The sequence below is a fragment of the Melampsora larici-populina genome (genome assembly GCF_000204055.1).
Source record: "Melampsora larici-populina 98AG31 unplaced genomic scaffold MELLAscaffold_16, whole genome shotgun sequence".
Classification (NCBI taxonomy): domain Eukaryota; kingdom Fungi; phylum Basidiomycota; class Pucciniomycetes; order Pucciniales; family Melampsoraceae; genus Melampsora; species Melampsora laricis-populina.
Window position 1 is genome coordinate 1435951 of NW_006768780.1, and position 25462 is coordinate 1461412.

Below are 25462 nucleotides of genomic sequence, written 5' to 3' on the forward strand. Positions count from 1 at the left end.
ATGGCAGGTTACAATGATATGGGGATTGTAGGACCTGGATTACCAGACTTTATGTGATCCAAAACACACCTGGATTAGTAAAATTCTCTTGCAGCCAAGTTGTACCACCAATATGATGGTTATCTATCTCAAAGCTGTTAACATTGCTGAAAATTGAATAAATTTCAAACCTAATCTTGAATGTCATTAGTACTCTTTGGAGTAAAGATTTTGACCAAATATTGCGTTCTTATATTCAACACAAGATTAAGTGATACAATGGAGGCTCTTGGTCAGACAAGTAGTGAAGAAGCCTGAGATATATTTGATAAATCTCCTATATACATATCCAATCTCCCTCATGGCTATATATCACATACTACGGCATTGATGTATACGTTGTGTGTGATGTATAACTTATAATTCCAAATCCCTCTATTTCCAATCCCAATCTCAGAAGCAGTAGACAAATTCCTTCGATGTAACACATCCTTAAGTTTACTTTTAAAAGGCAGATGAGTCAAAATAACCTCTTGTTGACTGAAAAGCAACCTAGAGTTAATGCTCACGCGGTTTGTGTTCAAATGACTCAAAGCCAACTGTGATTCGTTCATCGAAGCCCTTTTCATCAACCTTTGTTGTTTCTGTTTCTGAGGGTTTTTGTGAAGTGTAGGACTAAGATTTGAAAGTTTGGCAGCGAGGGTGGCTTCTCAGATGCCTTGTTGTTGGTCTAGTTCTTTGAGGTTTGGGGTGCGGCTGATGGATGACAAGGAATGGTGTTTGGCTGAGGAATCGAATTGGGTGAGGATAAGTGAGGAACCTGTGGGTTTGTAGATCGAGGTTGGGAATAGTTTAGGTCGGAATGATGAATTGAGTAATGGCATTTGATGGGTATAACTGATGTCTGTTTCAAAAAGGAATAGGTTAGTGATCATACCTAAATGATTAGCACTGGAAGTTCAAGACATTTACTTACTATTCTTCCACCACATTTGTCCAAAAACGTTGGGCTTCATCCAGATCAGAATGTGATGGTTTAGCTACAGAAAGATCAGAACTCTTGAAAAGGTTTGTAAGTTCTGAAGATCCAAACTCCGATAAAAGTTGCCACATTGCTAATCAATCAATAAGACCTTTGAGTAATTGTTCTAGATCAAATACTGCTTTGATTTGATCAATTGGTTTAGCTGACTCCTGTGGATGAGGTTTTTGTGGTGATGAAAGTAATTTCGTGTGGTGCGTTAGGATCTGTGAAAATTGGTCGGATGATTGTGATAATTTGACCTGGTAGAAATCATCAAACGTTGTTTAATCAGTGGGCGGCAGCCCAGAACACAATAAGTGAAATGTCAGAGCAAACTTCACAAGACTGACACATGAAACATCCGTCCTTCCTTTCCTGGCCTGGCAATGCCAGGTGATGGTGTTCCAGCCTGAGATTTAGGGTATACAAAGTTTGTTCTGGAAATTTCCAGACATCTTTTTCCAGAACACCAGAAGTCTCCTGCTCTTCTGGAAAACATGCAGTGTTGGTTATTCTAAGGTTCAGAATACCATAAGTTCAGAACACACCCCAAAAAAAAACTTCTGGTGTTCTGGGGAAACACTTCTGGAAATTTCCAGAACCATATTTGTATACCCTAATTGAATCGAAGGGTCCATCAAGACGAAGATTGATGAGACATATTGTGGTCTCAGTTCGACTGAGAATGGTGCCAGTGGTGAGGATGTGAGCTGTGGACTTACCAGCACACCTATCCGGACCTTTGGAGCTGGTGTGATGATTGAGAATGGGTGAAGACGATGTGTGAAACGGCCGTTTGCAACGATTTCAGCCAAAAACATTGTTTCGAGGTTTTGGGAACGGCTGAGTCGCTGACGGCTCAGCCCGTTTTGATGGGTGTACAGACAATAAAGTCGTGGCACACGCCACACACGTCTGGGAGAAGGTGTACACGGGATGGGGTGTACTACAGCGCTGTACAGTCGATTGAGCTGCGCAATCCATGTACACGGTGTACAGTGATCATGTGATTTTCCGTGAATCTGAAACCAAAATTCCTCGCGGAAAATCAATTTATTCTTGTAGTGTTATCTCTCCTTTGGACCAATCAGTCATATTACCAACACAAAGAGTAAAGATTACCATATTTTTCATTTCACCTTCTTACACTCTCTAGATATGCCAAGGAATTTATGGCTATTCAGATACTTTCTGGTAACCTCACTGAAGCCTTCAATTTATCAACCATGTTCAGGCCTACAATTGACATCCGAGATACCACAGCATTGGGTGGTTGTGTGTTGCAATGAGCGCAATGGGGGGTTGCTGAGCAACACAACAGTTAAGATTTGGCCCCATAGGCCACAACACAATGGGCAACTTGGCTACCATTTGCATTGTGTTGCTGACAGCGGCTGTTGTGTGCATTGCAACAGGTGGCAATGGGCAAGATTATCAGCAGGTGGGATCAAGTTTGTATTTCAAGGTTGTAAATAGATCAAGTTTAAAACACATTCATTCAATTATTTATATCTTTGTGCCTACCCCCAAATGAATCAATCACCTCATTTACCTCCTTGTATTTGTAACCTAGGCATACCCCTTGACATGCCCAAAGACAAGAACCCACATTTTGCTCAATGGTACGAGGGACCAAACAAACTCAATTGGACAAACAAATGTCTGCTGTGGCAGAGAATGTCCGCTCAAATATGGAAGAACTGGCAGAGAGGCTTAGTTTTGCCAGAGATGCCAGCACTGAAAAAACAACAGAATTGACCTACAAAGATTGTCACAAAAGATCAATGATGAAAATGTAAAAGGGATTAATGAGTCAAGTAAGAAACCAATACATACACTCCACCATGGTATTATGGCCTTGCATTCCCTAGTATCATCCTTAGCCAACATTGGATGTGTTCCCTGCAGGTAATCAGCCATTTCATCTACCTGTGCCTGGGGCTCTTGAGCTTTGAATAGCTGAAAGATGTTGACGTCTGAGCTCGCCTTTGCTGAGGTAGTTGAATTTGAGTCAGAGGTTGCTGCTGGTATTTCAGTTGCCTGAGGCGAGCCAATCTCTTTCTGACGCTTTGTGAATTTCTCTTGCAAGAGCATACCAGCGCGGATTGTGTGGAAGTGATGAGGCCCAAAGGCTTGCTCATAGAACTGAAGTCAAAAGGATGGGTTTAAAAGACTTGCCGTGTCAGTTGTGTTGCAAGCCAAAGCCTCTTGAGGATATTGTTCCACACGGTCTTGCATCAACACAATCATGGGTAGAAGTGCATTTCCAACTTGAAGGTCTTTTACCCAATTGGCAAGATGCAGCTTGAGTGCATAGAATTCTGGAATCACCATCAAGCCTGTAGGTCCATTTCCTTCCATTCTTTTAGTAAGAAGTAGGAAAGGCTATTCATAAATAATATGGCAAAAGACTCCAGGGTGAGCATGAAACACATGATGGACTTACAGACAGCTTGTTTGTCAATTCCTCAAGTGAATTCCAGTTGTCCAGAGTGAAGAATACCTTGTGGAAGTATCCACACGACTTTTGAGACAACCTGTTACAACATTTCTTTGCTCTCACACTGTGAGGGTTGGGTGCTCAGAAGAGTACTCAAGGCTCACTATATTGGGCTAATAGGGTTTTTATGGTCACACTTGATTAGATTATATTTCAAATATAATGTAATTACAACTAGAAATATAGGAAGAGAGAAGGAAAGAGAAAAGGGACTGCTCTGTTTGGATAAATCCAGACAGACTACAGTTAAGTGACTCCTGAAAAGGAGGTTTATAGTTTATAATATATAGTTGTTATAATAAATGAAGGATGGATCCCACAGTCCTTCCTTTAATCTTTTAAGTAACAGATTAAAGAGTGAGATAAAGGTCACTACACTGGTTGTTCTTAAAGTCATCAACTTATGGTTGTTCTTAAGGTCACCAGCCTGAAAGTACTTATATGTAGGTCACTAGCCTTGGGTTGTTGGAAGGTCACCAACCTAGAAGAGTTCCTACTTGGGGGAAGTAGAGGATCCAGAAGGGGTGAAGGTATTACTTACTTTTAATCAAGGAACAGATTAAAGTAATGAAAATATCACTAGTCTTATATTTATAAGACTTTTGATGTTACTTCAGTAGAACTTTAATGGTTCTTAAAAGTGGTGTGTAAAAATGCTTGGGGAGGAAATCTCTGAAGGCTGAGAGAGAAGAGGTTTATATACTCTTCTCTCCAAACCTAACTGTGGTGATATTTGCTTATATCACTACTGTGGTTTAGGGTTCAATTAGTACTATTAGTTATGGTTATCATTAATGCTACATAATTACATATACCTGTTATGTATATTATGTAGTATAAACATTTTAACTCTTGACACTGAGTTATGAGGTGTAAATAATGTTTTATTACATATTACATATGATTTTACATGTACTTGTATATGTAATTGATGTTTATATGTATTTTATTACATGTTACATGTGTTTTATAAGCTGTATGTACATGTAATTAGTTGTCTAAAGGTGGTTATCTATGTTACAAGTTAGTCTTTGGGTACATACATATGTACCCAGGGCTGACACACATGCTCAAGGTTGTTGCCAAGCAACTTGCTAACATCCTAATGTTACATTACAAAATGGTCAATTTAGATGTGTAAGTCAAGAGAAAGTTGAGCTACCCACCTTACGTGCCTGTACCAATGCCATTCTGTTCAGAGAATCAAATTTGGTGTTCCAACAAGTAGCATTGTGGCCAGGAGTCAAGGGTAAAAGTTTGAGATTCATACTTTTTGCAACTTGTGTAATATGTCTGCACCAAGGAGCCAATCAAGCAACCTGGCACGAGATGAAGTTATCCTGATGAACAGAAGAAAAATGTGGTTAGATTCCATTGATCATCTGGATGTGAGACAGTGGTTATTACCTGGGCCATTAACACATTGAGACGGAGAACATGTTTCCTTGATGTGTTTTCTTGAATTCATTTGGGGTCAAACCTTCAGGTGTGATGTCATTGTCATCTTCCTGGTTGCACTTTCTCCTGTTTGGCTTTGTCATAGTCCGGAGGAGAACAGGCACTTTCCTCAGATTCTGAGTTGTTATCAGTTTCTTCTTCCTCAGGTAAAGTCATTTCTTCAGCTAAAGATTGATTGTTGTTGTCTTCAATAACAATTGCAATCAGTTTCATCTTTGTCTTCCTCGGCAATAACAGGCCGTCATTCATCAATGGGGAAGACTCCTAAGATCAATTTGCACTGTTGATTTCAAGATGGTAGAGTTTGTCCAAGGTCCACCAAGCCACCCTTGACTGTTGATGAGAGCTTGTGAAGGAGACATTGAACATGTGCAGTTGTTGTGTTCCACATGTAAGAGGTCATAATTGAGCCAGCCTTGGTATTTTCCACTTGCGTTCTCCTTTGTCTTACTGAGATCTCTCCACATTCTTCTAAAGCTTGAACTTGTATAGACCGATACTGGAATTTGAAAAGATCCAGACAATCAAAAAAATTGAATAAAAAACATGATAAAGAAGTCACAGGGCTTGATGTGGAAAGAGGGTGCCTTGAAAATATTGGTTAATAGAAAGGGGTTGGGGTTGTCCAACCCCTTGCTGTTGAATAAATAAGGCTGTTGGTTCAATTTGGGGTTGGCTGATGAAGGTTGAAAGATCCTGGCTCACAAAGCTGAATTAACCCTCTTCTTATTCCATTTGAATACAGCAAGGTCCTCCTTGGACACAGTGAACTCAACGCCTGAATCCTGATTTCCTTCCCCAGTCCCTTTTTGGAGTTTATCAGCATTGTGGAGCCACCGTGCAAGGGTTCCAATCTACATATCAAAATGAAAAGTTAAGACAAATCATAACCAAGTTACAAGAAAGCAGCACTTACTTTCTTTTTGCACTTTTGACCTCCTCTGTCTGCATGTCCATTTGAAATAAGGAAAGCAGCAACTTGTTCACATAAAACACTCTTCTGTTGTGTTTGCCACACATTGTAGTTCTCAAAAGTTCTGCACCATTCAGCAATGAGATCTAAGTTGCATTTGCCATCACTATCAGGGGTGAGCCAGCATTTTCTATGCTTGGTGATCTCTGTGTCTTCATCATGATCAATTTGAGTATCACCTTGAGATTCCTGTGTAGTTTCATTTTGAGCACCAGAATTTGGTGGAGACGCTTGTTTGGCTTTGGATTTTTGGGGAGGCTTTTGAGAAGCTGGTGCTGGTGTCTTTTGAGGTTGTCTTTGTTGCTTCTTAGGTGGTTTGGGAGTTGCCATGGTAGAATGAAGGCTGTAGACTAGTTGACTTATGGATTGGAGGAGGTGACAAGTTGTTGAATCCGTGCCCAATCCGCTCTGGAAAGGTTTGGAATTGGAAATGGATTTGAAGTTAGACCTTGCTGTATTCAAATGGAATAAGAAGAGGGTTAATCCAGCTTTGTGAGCCAGGATCTTTCAACCTTCATCAGCCAACCCCAAATTGAACCAACAGCCTTATTTATTCAACAGCAAGGGGTTGGACAACCCCAACCCCTTTCTATTAACCAATATTTTCAAGGCACCCTCTTTCCACATCAAGCCCTGTGACTTCTTTATCATGTTTTTTATTCAATTTTTTTGATTGTCTGGATCTTTTCAAATTCCAGTATTGGTCTATACAAGTTCAAGCTTTAGAAGAATGTGGAGAGATCTCAGTAAGACAAAGGAGAACGCAAGTGGAAAATACCAAGGCTGGCTCAATTATGACCTCTTACATGTGGAACACAACAACTGCACATGTTCAATGTCTCCTTCACAAGCTCTCATCAACAGTCAAGGGTGGCTTGGTGGACCTTGGACAAACTCTACCATCTTGAAATCAACAGTGCAAATTGATCTTAGGAGTCTTCCCCATTGATGAATGACGGCCTGTTATTGCCGAGGAAGACAACACTGTAAACATCATTCAACTTCCCCAATTTGGCAGAGGAAAATGATTAATAGTACAGTTTTTCATAAAAGAATCTAATACTGCACACCTGGGCCATTTCACCCACACTACATATGTGCAGCAAGCTAAGTCAATAGTTGTCTATCATGTACATACAGGTCTGCTCAGTTTTTTGCCCATCAGAATAAATAAATCACATGTTATACCACATGTAACTTTTTCGACTTTGAAATTTTTTTCCCAAAAATTCACTACATATAATTCTGTAGCTGCTCAGGCAATATTGTTGAAGCTATGTCTTAGTAACAGAAAGTGTGTTACATGCAGTTGAGTTGATGAGATCACACCAAAACATTGAGTCAGTGTATGTAGTCAATCTTTTGGAAGCTTTTTTCAATCTGAAAGAAGTTACAGCATGTATTACATATGAATAACTTGTCCTGATGAGCAGATAACTGAGCAGAACTGTATGTACATGATAACCACATATTCACTGAGCCTGCTACACATATGTAGTGTGGGTGTTATGGCTCAGGTGTGGAGTGATAGACCATTTTATGACAAATCATACTCCCAATCATTTTTCCCTGCCCACTTGGGGAACCCGAATAATGTCTGCAGTGCAAAGATGAAACTGACTGCAATTGTTATTGAAGACAACAACAATCAATCTTTAGCTGAAGAAATGACTTTACCTGAGGAAGAAGAAACTGATAACAACTCAGAATCTGAGGAAAGTGCCTGTGCTCCTCCGGACTATGACAAAGCCAAACAGGAGAAAGTGCAACCAGGAAGATGACAATGACATCACACCTGAAGGTTTGACCCCAAATGAATTCAAGAAAACACATCAAGGAAACATGTTCTCCGTCTCAATGTGTTAATGGCCCAGGTAATAACCACTGTCTCACATCCAGATGATCAATGGAATCTAACCACATTTTTCTTCTGTTCATCAGGATAACTTCATCTCGTGCCAGGTTGCTTGATTGGCTCCTTGGTGCAGACATATTACACAAGTTGCAAAAAGTATGAATCTCAAACTGTTACCCTTGACTCCTGGCCACAATGCTACTTGTTGGAACACCAAATTCGATTCTCTGAACAGAATGGCATTTTACTCCTTTTCATTCAGAAAAATTACCATAAAATTTGAAAAGCAGAGGATTTTTCAATTAAAATTTGAAGAGCATGTTTTGTGACAACTCAGAACTTGGATTCTGTCCAGGTCACACATTGATTATCTTTTAGTTTTTTGATGTATTTGTTACACATGACTTCATGAGCTTCCCTTCCATGATCTTAGGCTACTTTGAATGGGCTTGTTGATGGTTTTCATATCTTTTGCTCAGGATGGTAGTTCTGAGCTGAAAGGTTCATACATATGGACACAGGCCTTTACTGAATCGATCAGTGTGGTGCCCACCACCCTATTGGCTATTCAAATCTAAATATATGTTGAATACCAATCAAATATGCTCTAACTTATCTCGGTGAAATCATACGACTCGTGCACAACACAAAATCACATGATCAACACTTATCTAGAATGAGGGGAAGTTTGAAATGAGAACAAAACTTTACGGATGAACAAAAGCCTTATTAATATTCTTTTAAAGATTTTTTCTGGACAGTTGAACATTGATCTTGTTTATTAATCACATGTAATTATTCTAGACTGATGTTCAACACTGGTTTCTGAGGCTTGGTTTTGAAAGTAGTAAAGATTTGGATTTTGCCATAGTTGTGATGAAGGATCAAGAGTTACTATATTGGTGTCTCTGCCACCAGATGAGAGGGAAGAATCAATTTTCAGATAAGAAATTGAGCCAGCTGTTAAAGTGATGAGGTTTAATTTTATTTGTACTGATAATAAGATGGGGAATAATAGTGGTACACAAACATGAAAACCCAACCTAAAAACCCATGGACAAAACCCATGACAACCTGATTGTTTTTTGGGTTTTGTCCAACGTGGAAGCAGAAAACCAATGGACAAAACCCCAAAAACAATTGGGTTGTCATGGGTTTTGTCCATGGGCTTTCAGGTTGGGTGTTTAAGTTTGTGTACCGTCAAAATATATACAAGGTATTGACTACGGCCTTATTTATAGGCAAACATATTTGTGAGTATGACCATGATTCCTCCTCTCATAGAAGTTCATGACTATTCCTCCATTAGTCTTACTGTGAACTTTCCTCCATTGACTAATACCCTAAGTCCCTTCTATCTTTCTCTTAGTATCCATTCTCAGCTTTCTACCTGATGTTTCAGGTAAAGTTCCTTACAAGGTAATTTACTTACCGTCTTTGTTTGGTGCGGCCAACCAAGGCACGACTTGGCAGCGAGTTCCATGGCTGGGGTGCACGTTGAAACGGCTACAAGCATATGCCAATAGCGCGACAAACGTGGCGTGCGAGGAAAGCTTTTCCTCTCCAAGCTTTTGAGAGAGAAAACTTTCATCTCTCCCACGCCCTCACCATACAGCAACAGAACTCAGCACATCCTTTGGAGATCCGCAATTTCAGTTCTCAAATTATATGTGTGACATTAACAAATTGATTATCCAACGAATTGCCGAATCTCAATTCATGTTTTCAGGAAAATGGTAACTTTTATAGAGGAACTAGCGGAATCGAGAAGGAGAGTTGTGGTGGCAGTCCGTAACGGGAAGTCAGGACCCAGGCTTAGAAGCAGGTCTAGGAACCGTAACAAGGCGAACAATCAGGCTCAAGAAGGATCGCAAGCTGAAGGTGAAGATGCAGAACCTACGGCACCAGAGGAGGAAGAAGACATCGAATTCGTAAATAACCACGAACAAACGTCAGGTCAAACGGACAACGCACCGACAAATACGGAAAGAGCGACAGGGACAAGCGTAGCCGGGCTGATATGTCCTTTCGGCCCTGTGAGAATGGAAAAGGAATCAACAGAAGCCAGTAGCGATTTGAGCGAGGAAGAGACAAGAGGAGTTGAGACAAACATAAGTGGTAAGTTTCAGTATACACCGATCAATTCTATCACCACAACCCCCAAAGACTCCACCGTCCGCGTTGTCCATCACCCACATCCCTGTCCAACATCCACGTCCAGTTCCACCCTTCAAAAATCTACGTTCCAGTTTTTTCACGTCTGGTACGTGCAGGCTTAAAAGTGCCTCCCGGCGTAGCCGAGGCTAACCGGAGCTATATCCGTGGTCCGAAATACTACACGTCTCTGCCACTAGCTGGATCCACAGAGCGGGAAATTCCCCAGGCTTTTACGTGTCTGGAGAAGTACACGCCGGCGTTAGCCGAGGCGACTGGAGCTATATCCAGGTGTCCCTTTTTTAGAAGGCGATGTGAAGACGACTTTACACATAAAACACATTCCCGAAGACCCCTATAAATAAGTCGTAGTACAGACACTGGGTAGAGATAGTCGTAGTGAATAACGGACATACAAAAAGAATCAGAATTTGGTCTGACCTTTACCCTACGGAAAATTTTTAGATGCACAACTGGAAAGCAGAAACCAGTGGTGGCTCACCATAGTGGACACGTTCAATCAAGACGAAGTCATGTTAGGCAGAACGATGCTCGGAGCCTACGAAGCTATGTACGGTGACATCCCGTTCGATCCGGAGGCGGAGACGAGAAGAGGCAGGCGAAGCAACCGCGAACCAGTCCAGACCGGAAAGCGGAGGCCAAGGACTGAATCCTTAATCGCCGACGAGGATCCAAACCACGCACGAGCACCAGCACGGGTGTCTACGAAGAAAACTCGTAAACTGGAGCCCGAGCCAGAAGCAACAAGCACAGTTACGAGAGCGGTACCAAATCCTGTACAAGCCACGTCAACAATCCCCTCTACGTCATCCTCCAACAACCTCACGTCCTACGCTACCCCCAAAGCAAAAGGCAAAGGGGCAGAAAAAGAAGAAGAGGATAGTACGAACCCGGAGGAAGACATCACCTTTGTAGACGATCAGCAGCTCTCCAATAACAGCCTTTTAAAACTGTCGCACTGTTTCCATCAAAGAATGACCAAGCTGAAGAGTTACGTGCCATTAACGGTATTCAACATGGATTGGATTGACCGAGATTCAGAGAAGGCAAGTCAAAAGAAATTAAAAACGGTAAAAGAGCTGCAGGAAGGTGACGACACTATGACGTACTCGGGTTTACAACCAAAAGACGAGTTACTCCTCTCATACGGCGAGTGGATAGATCATATGGATTTGTTCATCCGGTATGTAGAAGAATACTACCACATGCCAAAATGCGCCGAAAATTTCAGGCAGCACAAGACGAACGTAATCGACATCAGAAGATCGACTTCCTGCTGGATGGTAGCCCTACGGTACTGCATCAAAGTCAGAAAATTAGTGATGCAACACAGAATGGTAGAGGGAAAGTGTGTAATGAGTAATGCGGGAGTACTCCACGAAGACATACTCAGAGCAGCCAAAGACAAGGCAGAGTCTTTAGGCGAGCGAAGCCACGCCGAGAATCCCTACATAGCGACGGTAGAGACTCCTGATCTCTCGGTGGCGAAGGAGCGTAGCTTGATCAAGAGGGAATTCGCCGCCGCCAATCAAAACAACTCACACGGTAGCTGGAGAAACGGTAACCGAGAGGACCAAAACGGTGGGAGAAGAGGAAAGAGTAGGTATCAGAAAAACAAGAACCGAAATGATAGACGAAATGAAAATGACCAAGGGAGAGCTCACGAAAGCGGCCAGCACTATAACAAAGGGCATACCACCTTCCCTTTCAATTCTTTCGGCGGCCATTACCAACACCAATCCCATCTTCCGTATCAACCCTACGTCCCGTACCAATCGTACTCATACGCGAGCGGGAGCAACCAAGGTTTCAACCAAGGCGGCACCACCGCGGGTCCCAGCGAACCGAGCAACCAACTGGCCATTGTGCCAAAGCCGGGAACGAGCGGGGGCGGAAACCAAAACGGCGCTTTAGCAATCGTGCATCGTAACAACACAAACAAATGGTAAGTCAATTTACGATAGGTCTTCCTTTCAATTCCTTTCTTTCTTCAAACACTTCATATCCCCCTTTTTTGTGCAAAACCCTCACCGTGTTTTTCCTGTCCTGTCCATGTCCTAAATCTGAAACCAGAAGCTTGTATGGTTTCGCGCCACCGAAGCTCAGCCGCCAAAAGAGGCCATAATTTGGCTAGGGACAAAGAACAGCAAAAAGAGAAGGGGAAGATGAGACAACAACCATCACAGCCCCCAACTACTGGTCACTGGCAGGCCAGTACATCCGATGTCTCCAAAATGTTTTCAACAAAACTTCAATTGGTTTTCAGCATAACATCCATCTGCTATCAAGATGTTTTGGGTCAGTTACCAGCAAAATATGTCATACCACCAAAATTGAGATGATGTCATACAGCATCATAAACCTGTACAAACCTGCTCCTGTATTTCCCCACCAAGAATATATAGTTTATTAACCTTTGTGACATAAATTGACTGAGTTATTGAGGTTTGAAAAAAAAATCACGGACAAAAAATACTATTTTTGTACTATACCTAAGAATTGATTCTGGAATATCTTCCAGCTTCATCAATATACATACACAAAAAAATTGATATTCCTTTTGAAAACATGTTTCTCCACATTTTTGTCCCCTAGAACCTTCCTGTATGGGCAGTATTTCTATATGTAATTGTGGTGTGTACATGAGCAGTCAACAATTTGATTGATTCTTTGTTTCTAGGCAGAATATGGCAAAGTTTATGGCAGAAATTTTTGTCAAATACCATCTACATGTACATCAATCAAATTCAGAATGATTTTGGCAATATGTCCCTCAAATTTTTCTTGGGGCAAAGAACTTCAGAAAATCACACTTGCAGACACATTCAGGAATTACATGTAGAAATACTGCCCATACAGGAAGGCTTTAGGGGACAAAAATGTGGAGAAACATGTTTTGAAAAGGAATATCAATTTTTTTGTGTATGTATATTGATGAAGCTGGAAGATATTCCAGAAGCAATTCTTAGGTATAGTACAAAAATAGTATTTTTTGTCCGTGATTTTTTTTTCAAACCTCAATAACTCAGTCAATTTATGTCACAAAGGTTAATAAACTATATATTCTTGGTGGGGAAATACAGGAGCAGGTTTGTACAGGTTTATGATGCTGTATGACATCATCTCAATTTTGGTGGTCTCCCAACCACTTCTCAACAAATTCTCAATCGATGGATGTTATCCATTTGATATCCATTTCATAACTTTCTCATAACTTGCTCATAACTTGCTAGGGTCGGTGGGAGGCACTGGCCTGCCAGTGACTTGTGATTGGGGGCTGTGCATCTTCGTAGAAAGAATAGGAAGGGGTGCTCAACGTATTGCGTGTTGTGTGCTCGAAGAATCTTTATCATTTTTATCCTACGAAAATTATGACGTTGTTTACATCTCCATCCGTTTTTCTTTTTGTTTCCAAACCTTTTTCTCCTTTACGTCACGGGGTCGTGTCCCAACGGAAATCAGTTGTTCAAAGAAGGACACATATGTCAGAGAACGCCCCTCCCCGTACTTCCTTTTTATCCTTGGTTTGAGTCATGAAATGAGCAAGCTGCACATAATGCAAAGTATCATCAGAATTACCTTCCGAGAAAACAGAGAGTGAGAGAGAAGCAAACCTAAGAGGAGATGGCTCACGCTTGTTGACCCTATTCCCACAGTGACGTCGCGCTAAACGAGAACGCAGGCGACGAATCGCGGCATACCTGCGGTGAAGTAGAACAGAGCAGCAGTGGAACATCCAGAAGAAAAGAGACGGGTCAGGAAAAAGGTCCGAAAAGACCGGATACCCACACCAAAAAAGTGGACTCCGGACCAACCCTACCGACTCTGAGACCAAATAGGGAATGGCCAACCGAAATTACTTGCGAAATGGACCTCGTGGAGTGGGAGAAAATGCTGCGGAAACACAATATCCTAGAAAAGCACCAGAAGATACTCATTGGTTTCAAAGAAGGTTTTGACCAGGGTATACCAGATCACAAAATAGAAGGCCTAGCCCATTACTCACCTCCAAATCACGAACGGTCGGTAGGCGGAAGTGGTGTGATGGTAGAGAAACTGCAAAAGGAGTTAGATTCAGGAAGGATGAGGGGTCCTTTCACAGTAGAAGAAGCGCAACATTACCTTGGATTCTTTAGGACCAGCCCGATGGGGGTGGTAACCAACGGCGATGGGACAAAGAGGGTCATAAACGACCTATTGTACCCAAAATACGACGACAATACTCCATCCGTAAACTCTTTCGTGGACAAAATGAAATTCAAAACCACTTGGGATGATTTTGCGAGGGTAGCGACATTTTTCGTAGAAACAGAAGGTGAACTGGAGTTAGGAATCTTCGACTGGGAAAAGGCATATCGCCAGATCCCGACTCACCCAAACCAGTGGAGATTCCTCGCGATACGACCAAATGACGGATACATTATACTCGACACAAGGGTGTTGTTTGGAGGTGTCGCGGGGTGCGGCAGTTTTGGAGGACCTGCTGACGCCTGGAAAGAACTGATGAAAGCGGAATTCAGATTCGCCGAAGTGTTTCGTTGGGTTGACGACAACCTTTTCATCAAAGTTAAAGGAAGCGGAAACAATACCTCCATGATAGACGTAGTGAACGCCAGCGCACGGCTAGGGGTGAAAACCAATGACGGAAAGTACTCCGAGTTCGCGACAGAGCAAAGGTATATAGGCTTCATATGGAATGGTAAAGACAAGTCAGTACGTCTACCAGAAGAGAAGCTGAGGGAAAGAAAGACTCAAGTAGACGAAGCTTTGAGTCAAGGAGGACCTTTTTCTTACCAGGAAGTGGAAAAGCTATCTGGACGGCTCCATCACCTAACGTATATGTTGCCACAGATGAAATGTTTCACACCGAACATACACCATTGGATGGCCACCTGGGTGAACAAGAAAGTGTTGAGAGCAATGCCGAACAACGTCAAGGAGGACCTTTGGGATTGGAAACGTACCTTAAAATCTTTCACCAACCACAAATTGCTACCAAAGAAAAGCCTGCTAGATCTAGGATGGGTCGGCGACGCGGCGATAACACACGGAATAGGCGTCATTGTGGGCAGCAAGTGGGCACAGTGGAGACTAAAGGACGGCTGGAACCTCACCGACGAACTAGGGATCAAGCGTGACATAGCTTGGGCCGAGACCATTGCAGTCCGATTAGGCCTGGAGATGGCGGCAAAGTTGTGCGAGGTGAAAGGCCGGAGACTAGTGTTTTTGACAGACAACACAACCACGGAGGGATTAGTGCGAAACTTGAAGTCAAAACACGTCTTGGTGAACAAGGAGTGGCGGAAAATTCAACGGAGATTAGTAGAGCTTGACTGTGATCTCGAAGAAGTAAGAGTCGACTCACTAAACAACGACGCTGACAACTTATCCAGAGGCATCCGAATCGGAAGAAAAGACTCAGATCGATTACAATTAGAGATACCTGCAGACCTAATCAGCTTCATCGAAGAATCCAAGATACCATTATGCCAAGATCCAACAGAAATAGCGACAGACCTAATTTCAAAGAAGCCGTAGAGCGAATCGAAGACGCGGAAACTAGGCAGATCGCAAGTCACATGGTAGGCGGAGCATGGGCCGAGACAACACTGCAAGGCTATAGCAGCGCAGTGGCGAAATTCAAAGAATATATCGAGGACCAGAACAAGGACTGGACGAAAGCCATACCAGTGAAAGCGATCGATATCTACGGCTTCATAGTATGGGCCGGCGAGTCAGGTGCAGAAAGAGAGTCAACAGAAAAACGACTCATCAAATCCAGTACCATAATCAAATACCTGGCTGGTCTTCGAGCTTGGCAACTGGCAACCAAACTCACCCCCCCTCTCCTAGACCAGGCAGTCGTCGATTCCCTAATACGTGCAACCGAGAGAGCCGAGGAACAGTCATCACTAGAAGCGAACAAAGAAGAAGAAAATGACGTCGTAAATAGAGAAAAAACCCCAATCATGTTACGGGAGTTGACAGGACTAGTATGTGATTATGCAGGCAGGTCAGACGTGCAAGAGGCGATCGCATCCGCGGCGTTGGTAGCTTTCTGGGGCATGATGCGCCTAGGTGAAATCACGAGGCAGTCCAGGAGTGAAGGGATGTTAACTTTCGGAGATCTAAATTTTGAAGGCTCAAGTACTAAGAAGATCGCGATACTCACCCTGTGGAGAGCCAAGACGGCAAAACCGGGTGACGTCCAGATCATTCGCATAGCATCACAACCATCCGTGCTAGACCCTGTAGCAGCCCTAGAAAGGCTAATAGAACGAAACCCATCCTACAAGCCGGACGAACCCCTTTTCGGTTTTGGAATAGGCAAGGCACGGGTTCCTCTCTCGAGACGACTTTTCGTGAGCAATTTGGAATCGCGTTGGGGAGAGGGAGGTGTAAAAGTGGGAGGGTGGTCAGGGCACTCGTTCCGGGTAGGTGGTGCGTCGCTACGCTGGAACCTAGGATGGAAGAAAGAAAGAATCATGGAACAAGGCAGGTGGAAATCGAAGGCAGTTGACGCTTACCTAAAAGACTACTCCCCGGCTGAACTGAAAGAAGCAAAGGACATCCTCTGGGCGATAGACAGAAGGAACGTTGAGAAGCAGGAAATGGAACCCAAGCCGTGACGAATAGTAAGTGTCTCAGCGAAAGTCAAGCAAAAAGAGTTAGACAAAGAACTCACATTATAACGTGGAATGCAGAAAAAGCCAAATGCGGATGAATGAACGACGAAAGTTTAAAGCCACTTGAACCTTGTAGTTGTTTCGATACATACCGTAGATCCCACCTGTACGAACGCCACAGTTAAGGGACCACAGAACACATGATGTTGAACCCCGTTCAAACTCCCGAGAGACACTCGACACCAGCCTTCCCAAGCTTTCGACCAACCTCCTCAATTTTTAGACAATATGACCGATAGTAGTTGAAGTACCATTTGTAAATAGGAAGAGTAGTCCGTTTAAGAGTCAAATAGTAAACAGTACAAAATGGAAATAGAGAGGATAAACAGATGAGACAAGAGTCGTAGCTCCCTACGAGTTTGGGACAACTCACCATGCCGAGTCTCGTCGAGAACCACGACAGATGGGAGGTGGCGAGCAACCATCCAGACCCGTAGATCGCTACACTTCCCGCAGCAAACAGTCTTGGCCTTTGCGTGAGCAAGAAAGTTTTCCAGCCCACGCAAAGCCAGGCCGGCCTGCGGCCCGCCATCCCGTTCCGCTCTACCAATATGTAAAACATAAGAAGTAGAGCTCGGGTGGTATGTGTGAATGATACACATATAACTAAGAACAAATGTGCTGATCAGTAGAGCAAAATTGCCCACTCGAAATGGATTGGTGCGGCCAACCAAGGCACGACTTGGCAGCGAGTTCCATGGCTGGGGTGCACGTTGAAACGGCTACAAGCATATGCCAATAGCGCGACAAACGTGGCGTGCGAGGAAAGCTTTTCCTCTCCAAGATTTCGAGAGAGAAAACTTTCATCTCTCCCACGCCCTCACCATACAGCAACAGAACTCAGCACATCCTTTCGAGATCCGCAATTTCAGTTCTCAAATTATATCTGTTACATTAACAAATACCACCCACCCACCCAGCGAGGTCAACAGACAGTCTTGGCCTTTGCGTGAGCAAGAAAGTTTTCCAGCCCACGCAAAGCCAGGCCGGCCTGCGGCCCGCCATCCCGTTCCGCTCTACCAATATGTAAAACATAAGAAGTAGAGCTCGGGTGGTATGTGTGAATGATACACATATAACTAAGAACAAATGTGCTGATCAGTAGAGCAAACTTGCCCACTCGAAATGGAGTGAATCCCAAATCATCTATTTGAGAGCTTGTGAGGTAATTACGTCCTCCCATTAATGCATGATCCTTACAAACTTCAAGATCTTGCGGGTTGGGGGTAGTGGGGGCCCCTCCCGGGCTTTTTGGTTTTCCTGAACCAAGAAGCCCCGCGGTTTTGATTTTCAGGAACCAAAACAGCTTGCTGGGGTCCACCATTGGGTCAGAGGGTGGGACGTATCTATTTTGCTGGGTGGGTGGGATGGTCAACGGAAATTAGCACCTCAGATACTTGCTGAGAGTATCTTGAGTCCTGAGAGAGATGGGCTTGCGTCTATTGTCCTAGTCAAGTTTGGCTAGGAGACGTGAAGTGGTAGAGCGTGAGAGAAAAACTTTTCTCAGGCGCACGGCTCATTTTACTGCCAACTGAGGTTGGTACCGAGTGCCGTGCATGCCTCTCTTGGTTCTACCTTTCACGGAATCCGCAAGCCGTCATGGACCTACAAACCACCTGTGTTATGGTGGTTCTGGCAAGGAACTGTTTCCAAGTGGGCCTTTTTGTGTGATTTTGCATTAGCACATCTTCATTCTTTAAATCATTACATGTGCTTTCTCAAATTGTTTCTCCAACATCAGCTTCAATTGCATTACAAAGAATATCCAATTTGTTGGGAGTAAGGATACTTTTTTGATGTGAAAGACCATCAGCAGTTGAATTGAATCCTGCCAAAAACTGAATAACCTTAACATTGACTTTTGCCCTTACAATTTGTTCAAAACAGTGTTAAAATAGTGGTTGTACAATTTGATTAGGTGCATTGAGGAGTAAGGGACAATCTGAGAATATAGTGGTTGAACATGAGACAGGGATTTATTGTTGGGGCCACCCTCTGATTCATGATTGGCAGATAGGGTGGCCAACTTCCTGGTGAATAATGCAGCAGAATCAAAATCAAAACTGTCATGATCAATCATACAGCTTTGAGGAAGTTTTGATAAAGAGATGAAGCACTACTTTACTATTGATTTATGATTGGTGGTTACTTGCTAAAAATGATAAAGAGCAAAGATAATGATAAATAAGACAATAATGACCGCAATGGGAAAGGATTTGATACAGTTGGGAAGGTGGTAAACAGCCTATGACATCATAACTGTAGCAGAAGTCCAACCCGTTAGCAAGATTTACATGTATTAGAGCACCTCTACCGTTGGCATGCAAAAATGTTGTCTGTAAAATGACTGCTTGACAGGTCTCAGCCTGTATCACAGATTTGCACAGAGGTCCACAAAATTGTGACTGTGTAGATACTGAAGAGGAAAAGCAATAAATCCCCAATGGTGGTGATTGGAAACTGGAATGTGATCAAGTCATGAGTTTGTGTTGGTGACTGGAAGCCAAAGGTTTGACAGTCATTTCATTTTTGGTGATATTTGGGTATTTGCGCGCCGTCCAAATTTGCACTCTCCCAGTCAAGATTTGGATGGTGTCTAACCCATACAGGCTGTTTACACAGTCTGGTGGCTTAGTTTTTTTCCCACACAACATGAATACAACCTGCATTTGCCAATTTACACGACCTGGTGGTGATGCTCTTATTACAGTCCCAACTTGAATCCACATTCCCATCAGTTGATATTCCATTATCAACTACTATTGAATCTGTTCCAAACACAACACATCAAAACTTACCAATTTTTCTCACAACAGCTGTATGTGGAGAAGCTAAAGAAGCTTTCTGCAACAATGTCAAAATTTTAGAGTCAAAAAAACAAAAAGAACAAAAAGACCAAGAAACCAGAAATCAGGCAGCATAAACCTTCTGTCATGACTTCCGTATATGGAGCTGCAATGCATATTACAAGAGTAGAGTGACACTGAAAGGAGTGTTTCAAAAACAGGGGACATTGAAATTAGAGGACAGAAAAATAAGTGGATTCAGTACAATAAGAGCAAGGTCAGATTGCTAAGTAGAGGCTGTGGATATGGGTATTATGCTGAAGTAATTTTGTCAGATTTATCAGTGTGTGTGAATTTTATGAGCTCCAGGTTTGCAATTTCAGTGACAGAATGAAATGCATTCATCCTTCGTAGACTTTCTAAGATCAAGAACAGGGTGCTTTGAAAGGTGATCACATTAGTTCTGTGACGTCTGAACATATGAATACTCTGCTTACATGTTTCCCAGGTTTGCAATTGTACTGTTCAGACCCTGTAGAATTGTAAAAAGTATGAAAGAAAGAAAAAAAGGTGTATGAAGCTTGGATATGCAAACACGACTTACAATACGAAGTATGAGCCAAAAGCTTGGATTGAAAATGAATCGACCGTTTTGAACTAAACACGCCTTGAGGTAAATGTAAAACATAAAATGAATTCATGAAATCAAATATGTACATTTGGATTTGACAAGAAAATCTAGACTGAAAGTTGACACATACTGCGGAAATTACTAAAAGGAGATTTAAGAATATGATTGTAAATTCTATCATGGTGTTTATAAAGACTCCTTCCAGTTGTCGTTGGACTGAAACATCCAAACCTTTGCGAGTCTTGAAGCTTTGGAATAATAAATATACAAATGGAATATAGAGCTGACAGAAATTGAAGCATGCGTTTTTAGATCAGATCTCTTGCACATCATGAAAGAAGGACTTACCAAAAATGTTAATACATCAAAGAATATGTAAAAATCCAAACCCGCCGCGGTGTAATGCACCAAAAGATCCTAATTGAAGGAATGAAGTTATATCTTCAGCTGAACTCATACCACTCCATTTTCAAAAGAAAACCAACAATATGGGGTTTTGCTGGTGTGATTGCAAGGACTTGAGATAGCAGACGAGTCACGCTGCAAGTGGCTGGTGAACAGGCGGGGGCTGACTCCCGTAGACGTTGAATAACGGGAATCACTAGGTCTTTGGCGCGGTGATACTCCAGGGTAACTTGGAAGAAGGAGGTGACAATCGCGGCTGAGATTTGAAGAGAGTCTTAGAGAGTTTTATGTACCGTTGCATTGAAAGCATAAGCTGACCAGTAGGGGAAAATACAATTGCCATGAATGATATATTCAATGCCCATGTCGCTGTGGTTGAGAGAAATTTTCCATTTGGATTCGTGCTTTGTGAAACAGCCCTCTGTTTGACCAAAGCAAAATGGCAGACGCACAGCCAAAGGATGACTGAATGGCCGTTGGTTGATCGTCGGAAAACAATTTTTCAACGTGATCAAGGATTGTCATCAAGTCAAATCACTTACTGCTACAGAGGCTCTGATCATGTTAGTCGTCCGGAATAAGATGGCGTAATAAGTCATAAAGGCTCACCCAGCGCATGCAACCGTGACGATAAACTTAACGCCCAGTATGAATTTTGGCCATCTCTGGTCTAATTGACCGGATCGTTCAAACTCTTCGCAGATAATTTCGATCACCGCGACTTGAATGTTTGAAGAGGATATGTCAGATCGATGTCTTAAATTTGGCTGATGTTAGACAAGACAAGCTTACTGATACTATATAGAAAGTAACACAATGCACAGTGGTTTGCACGATCAAGCTGTATCAGTCCCACTGAAGAAGCAGATAAGCTTCTATGCAAAATCAATCGGAGTAGAATGACTCGGAATCCACGTACTAGAATTCAAGCCAATGTGATAAATTTTCTTTGTCTTGGAGCGCGTATAAAGAATGTAAGTTGATTGAAGAAACATTCTGAACAGCCAGTTGAGCCAGTGTCGAATCAATCGTCAACAAAAGTTTGAACTTTTATGTTGTTATATGCATCAGGAGCAAGATGTTCTCACATTAAAAACTCTACTGCAATAACGTATTGAACATATCGCGACCACGATGGCTGTGGACATGGCTGCGGGAGTAGACAGAGAGAAGTCGGATCAGACAGCTGTTTAACAAAGAATGAGTTTGGGAGATCAAGACGCACTAGAAGAAAAGTTGCGATATAATCAGCTGTCGCCTGGTATGGATTGATTTCTGCAGGTAAGTGAAGAACAAAGTTAAGGATTCGATCTTGGATAACTTGAGACATGGCAAGGCAAATATTGGGGAAGTTGAACAAGATGTAAGCAGATATGTAGCTCAACTTGAGAAATTTTATTAGGGCAGCTCAAGTTCGACTTTTTTGTCCAAGGGCAGCGCGGAATCGCGGAGGGCGTGGTCGGATCCGCGGAAATTTGGGGACGTTTCCAAAAGAAGCTTCCGGACAAGCTCTAGGAAAGTTTACATTTCATATAGGCGTCATGTGATATATCACTTTGCCGCATTATACAGATTGGAACGTGATTGGACAGCTATTCCACTCGCGGGGGTCTTTTGCCCTTTGTCAATGTACTTGATTGTTAATTTTTGTCAACTTTGGCCTCTGAGTTCCATGTACATCTCAGTACAATGAAGCCCATATGTTGACCTTGGATGTGACTTTGAGATTAGTGAGCTATGATACTAATGCTGATACAAACCATGGTCACTTCGCATCTTCAAAGGCTATGGTATGGAGCTGCAATGCAGATTACAAAAGTTGCGTAAAAGGAACATTTCAAAAAGGAGATATCAAAATTAGAGGACAGAAGAATGAATGGATTCAGTACAATAAGACCGAGTTTAGGCTGCTCAGTCAAGGCTATAGATATCGATATTATGCTGCAGTAGTTTCGTCAGATTTACGAGTGTGTGTGACTTTCATGAGCTCGGGGGTTGCGAGTTCAATGATGGAATGAGTTACATTCGCCCTCCGTAGACCGTCTAAGATCAAGAACAAGGTACTTTGGAAGGTGATCACATCAGTCCTGTGACATCTGAACGTATGATGACCACTCCGCTTACATGTTTCCCAAGGTTGCAATGGTATTGTTCATGCCCTGTAGAATTGTAAAAAGTATGAGAAAAAGGAAAGAAGGCGTGTAGATCTTGAATATACATAATGCAACTTACAATACGAAGTATAAGCCAAAAGCTAGGATTGAAAATGAATTGACCTTTCTGAACTAAACACGCCTTGAGGGAAATGTAAAACATAAGATAAATTCAAGCAATCAAATATGTACATTTGGATTTGACAAGAAAATGTAGGCTGAAGTTTAACACATACTGCGGAAATTACTAGAAGGAGATTTAAGAATATGATGGCAAATTCTATCACGGTATTTGCAAAGACTCCTTCCAGTTGTCGTTTCACTGAAACATCCAACCCTCTTCGATTCTTGAAACTTTGGAATACCGAATATACAAATGGAATATAGAGCTGATAAAGATTGAAGCATGCGTTTTTAGATTGAGATATCTTGCCCATGAATGAAGGACTTACCAAAAATGTTAATGCATTGAAGAAGATATAAGAATCTAAACCCGCCACGGTGAAACGCACCAAAAGATCCTGATTGAAGGAATGAACTTACATCTTCAGCTGTACTCATACCACTACATTTCAAAAAAGAACTGACGATATGGGGAAATGCCCGTTCGAGTTTAACGACTAGAGGTAGCACGCGAGCCGCGCTGCAAGTGGATGGTGTACAGGCAGGGGCCGACTCCCGTAGATATTGAACAACGGGCATCGCCAGCTCTCTGACGCGGTGATACTCCAGGGTGAGTTGGAAGAAGTAGGTGACAATCGCCGCTGAGATTTGAGGAGAGTTTTAGAGAGTTTCATGTACCGTTGCATTGAAAGAATACGTAAGCTTACCAGTAGGTGCAAATACAATTGCCATCAACGATATATTCAATGCCCATGTTGCTGTGGTTGAGAGCAATCTTCCCGTGGGATTCATGCTTTGTGAAACGGCCCTCTGTTTGACCAAAGCAAAATGGCAGACGCACAGCCAAAGGATGACTGAGTGGCCGTTGGTTGATGGTCGGAAAACAATTTTTCAACGTAATCAAGGATTGTCATCAAGTCAAATCACTTACTGCTACAGAGGCTCTGAGCATGTTAGTCGTGAAGAATAAGATGGCGTAATAAGTCATAAAGGCTCACCCAGCGCATGCAACCGTGACGATAAATTTAATGCCCAGTATGAAATTTGGCCATCCCTGGTCTAATCGACCGGACCGCACAAACTCTGCACAGATAATTTCGATCGCCGCAACTTGAATTTGTTAAGAGGATATGTCAGATCGATGTCTTAAATTTGGCTGATGTTAGACAAGACAAGCTTACTGATACTATATAGAAAGTAACACAATGCACAGTGGTTTGCACGATCAAGCTGTATCAGTCCCACTGAAGAAGCAGATAAGCTTCTATGCAAAATTGATCGGAGTGAAATGACTCAAAATCCACTTACTAGAATTCAAGCCAATGTGATAAATTTTCTTTGTCTTGGAGCGCGTATAAAGAATGTAAGTTGATTGAAGAAACATTCTGAACAGCCAGTTGAGCCAGTGTCGAATCAATCGTCAACAAAAGTTTGAACTTTTATGTTGTTATATGCATCAGGAGCAAGATGTTCTCACATCAAAAACTCTACTGCAATAACGTATTGCACATAACGCGACCACGAGGGCAGAGGGCATGGCTGCGGAAGTAGACAGAGAGAAGTCAGATCAGATAACCGTTCAATGAAGGATGAGTTTGGGAGATCCAGACGTACTAGAAGGAAGGTTGCGACATAATCAGCTGTCGCCTGATATGGGTTGATGTCTGCAGGTAAGTGAAGAACAAAGTTCAAGACATCACGGTTGATAATTTGAGACATGGCAAGGCGAAGCTTAATGGACTTTAACGAAAAAATGTAAGCAGATGGCTCAACTTGAGAGCCTTTATTAGGGCAATTCAAGTCCGACTTTTTGCGCAAAGCCAGCGTGGAATCGAGCAGCTATCTGACCGAGCGCCAAGATATCGATTCATTTTGTCGTTGATGTACTTACATAGACGACTTGAGTCGACCGCCGTGGACTCGGCTTCACGCCCACTTGAGAAAGGAAATAATTTCCCATAATCAAGCTTAACGATCAGGGCATATCAAGTCGAGATTTATCCAGAACGGAGCCTCGCCTGGCCTCGCCTGCTCTTCGTTGCTTCCACGTCTCGACCATCTATTTATACGTGAAATTAGCACTAGTTTTGGGCCAAATTTCATTTCTATGATGTCACTGCCGCAATCAACATGTGTTACAAACTCAACTTAAAGCAAGTCATCAAAACCGCGGGCGTCCCTTGGACCCGACGGAGGACACCGCGCCTGTTGGCTTGTGTTAAGCCAAGCTTCAAACAGAGTTGCAAGCAATTCGTATCTGGCATCTGCGTCTGCGGGTCCGCAATTGATACTCGGAGATCAACAATACACGGTGATTGAAGTGGGCGAGATTAGTGAGGCACTTACGGCTAGGGTGTATCATACTATCTCTCACTGCTACTGCATGGACTCTGGGACAAGTCGGATGAGGTGTAGGGCTTAACATCACTGGCGCTTGAGATCAAAAATCTCGATGATTGAGGACTCGATGAGGATGGAAATTGGGGAAATGCGAATTGATAGATGTACATATCTTGAGTCACTCCAAGGTTCTCGGCGAATAGTATGTAGTTGGAGACACGCCGTGGAGTCGACACCAAAAGGTCTTCCAGCTTAAATCCCTTATATTCTCCTGATTGCTCGGTCTTGCTTGATATGTATCTATCTATCTATACAGACTGTTTCACAAGTTACTGATAATAATATTCTTGGAACTATGAATTACTTCTTCAGAT

The 25462-nt window shown here is 42.6% G+C and overlaps 8 protein-coding genes across 8 annotated transcripts; 3 read left to right on the forward strand and 5 right to left on the reverse strand.

The window, feature by feature from the left end:
* Positions 1 to 1098: 1098 nt before the first annotated feature.
* On the reverse strand, positions 1099 to 3364 carry MELLADRAFT_106176 (uncharacterized protein; the record flags this gene model as incomplete). The annotated part of the gene is made up of 4 exons (XM_007409531.1): positions 1099 to 1263; positions 1726 to 2025; positions 2840 to 3148; positions 3230 to 3364. 4 exons carry the CDS (start codon positions 3362 to 3364, stop codon positions 1099 to 1101), a joined length of 909 nt encoding a protein of 302 aa, XP_007409593.1.
* A 7112-nt stretch (positions 3365 to 10476) lies between these two features.
* MELLADRAFT_86064 (uncharacterized protein) lies at positions 10477 to 12089 on the forward strand (the record flags this gene model as incomplete). The annotated part of the gene is made up of 2 exons (XM_007409500.1): positions 10477 to 11909; positions 12041 to 12089. 2 exons carry the CDS (start codon positions 10477 to 10479, stop codon positions 12087 to 12089), a joined length of 1482 nt encoding a protein of 493 aa, XP_007409562.1.
* Positions 12090 to 13288: 1199 nt separating this feature from the next.
* Positions 13289 to 14436, forward strand: MELLADRAFT_56008 (uncharacterized protein; the record flags this gene model as incomplete). Its single annotated transcript, XM_007409501.1, has 6 exons — positions 13289 to 13511; positions 13579 to 13665; positions 13780 to 13876; positions 13971 to 14020; positions 14087 to 14231; positions 14339 to 14436. 4 exons carry the CDS (start codon positions 13807 to 13809, stop codon positions 14374 to 14376), a joined length of 303 nt encoding a protein of 100 aa, XP_007409563.1.
* A 1090-nt stretch (positions 14437 to 15526) lies between these two features.
* MELLADRAFT_56009 (uncharacterized protein) lies at positions 15527 to 16721 on the forward strand (the record flags this gene model as incomplete). The annotated part of the gene is made up of 5 exons (XM_007409502.1): positions 15527 to 15677; positions 15763 to 16038; positions 16137 to 16425; positions 16492 to 16538; positions 16650 to 16721. The coding sequence occupies 2 exons, from the start codon at positions 15544 to 15546 to the stop codon at positions 15815 to 15817; spliced, it is 189 nt and encodes a 62-aa protein (XP_007409564.1).
* MELLADRAFT_86065 (uncharacterized protein) lies at positions 16704 to 17382 on the reverse strand (the record flags this gene model as incomplete). Its single annotated transcript, XM_007409530.1, has 3 exons — positions 16704 to 16861; positions 17024 to 17191; positions 17298 to 17382. The coding sequence occupies 3 exons, from the start codon at positions 17380 to 17382 to the stop codon at positions 16704 to 16706; spliced, it is 411 nt and encodes a 136-aa protein (XP_007409592.1).
* A 3195-nt stretch (positions 17383 to 20577) lies between these two features.
* Positions 20578 to 21795, reverse strand: MELLADRAFT_56011 (uncharacterized protein; the record flags this gene model as incomplete). Its single annotated transcript, XM_007409529.1, has 7 exons — positions 20578 to 20728; positions 20791 to 21016; positions 21082 to 21193; positions 21265 to 21327; positions 21392 to 21468; positions 21561 to 21622; positions 21698 to 21795. Coding segments are annotated over 4 exons (257 nt in total), but the record flags the coding sequence as incomplete, so codon positions are not given.
* Positions 21796 to 22251: 456 nt separating this feature from the next.
* MELLADRAFT_56013 (uncharacterized protein) lies at positions 22252 to 23278 on the reverse strand (the record flags this gene model as incomplete). The annotated part of the gene is made up of 5 exons (XM_007409528.1): positions 22252 to 22535; positions 22597 to 22631; positions 22705 to 23014; positions 23078 to 23146; positions 23214 to 23278. 3 exons carry the CDS (start codon positions 22786 to 22788, stop codon positions 22409 to 22411), a joined length of 246 nt encoding a protein of 81 aa, XP_007409590.1.
* Positions 23239 to 24708, reverse strand: MELLADRAFT_86067 (uncharacterized protein; the record flags this gene model as incomplete). The annotated part of the gene is made up of 8 exons (XM_007409527.1): positions 23239 to 23389; positions 23456 to 23602; positions 23747 to 23858; positions 23930 to 23992; positions 24057 to 24133; positions 24226 to 24287; positions 24363 to 24587; positions 24640 to 24708. The coding sequence occupies 8 exons, from the start codon at positions 24706 to 24708 to the stop codon at positions 23239 to 23241; spliced, it is 906 nt and encodes a 301-aa protein (XP_007409589.1).
* Positions 24709 to 25462: the final 754 nt, after the last annotated feature.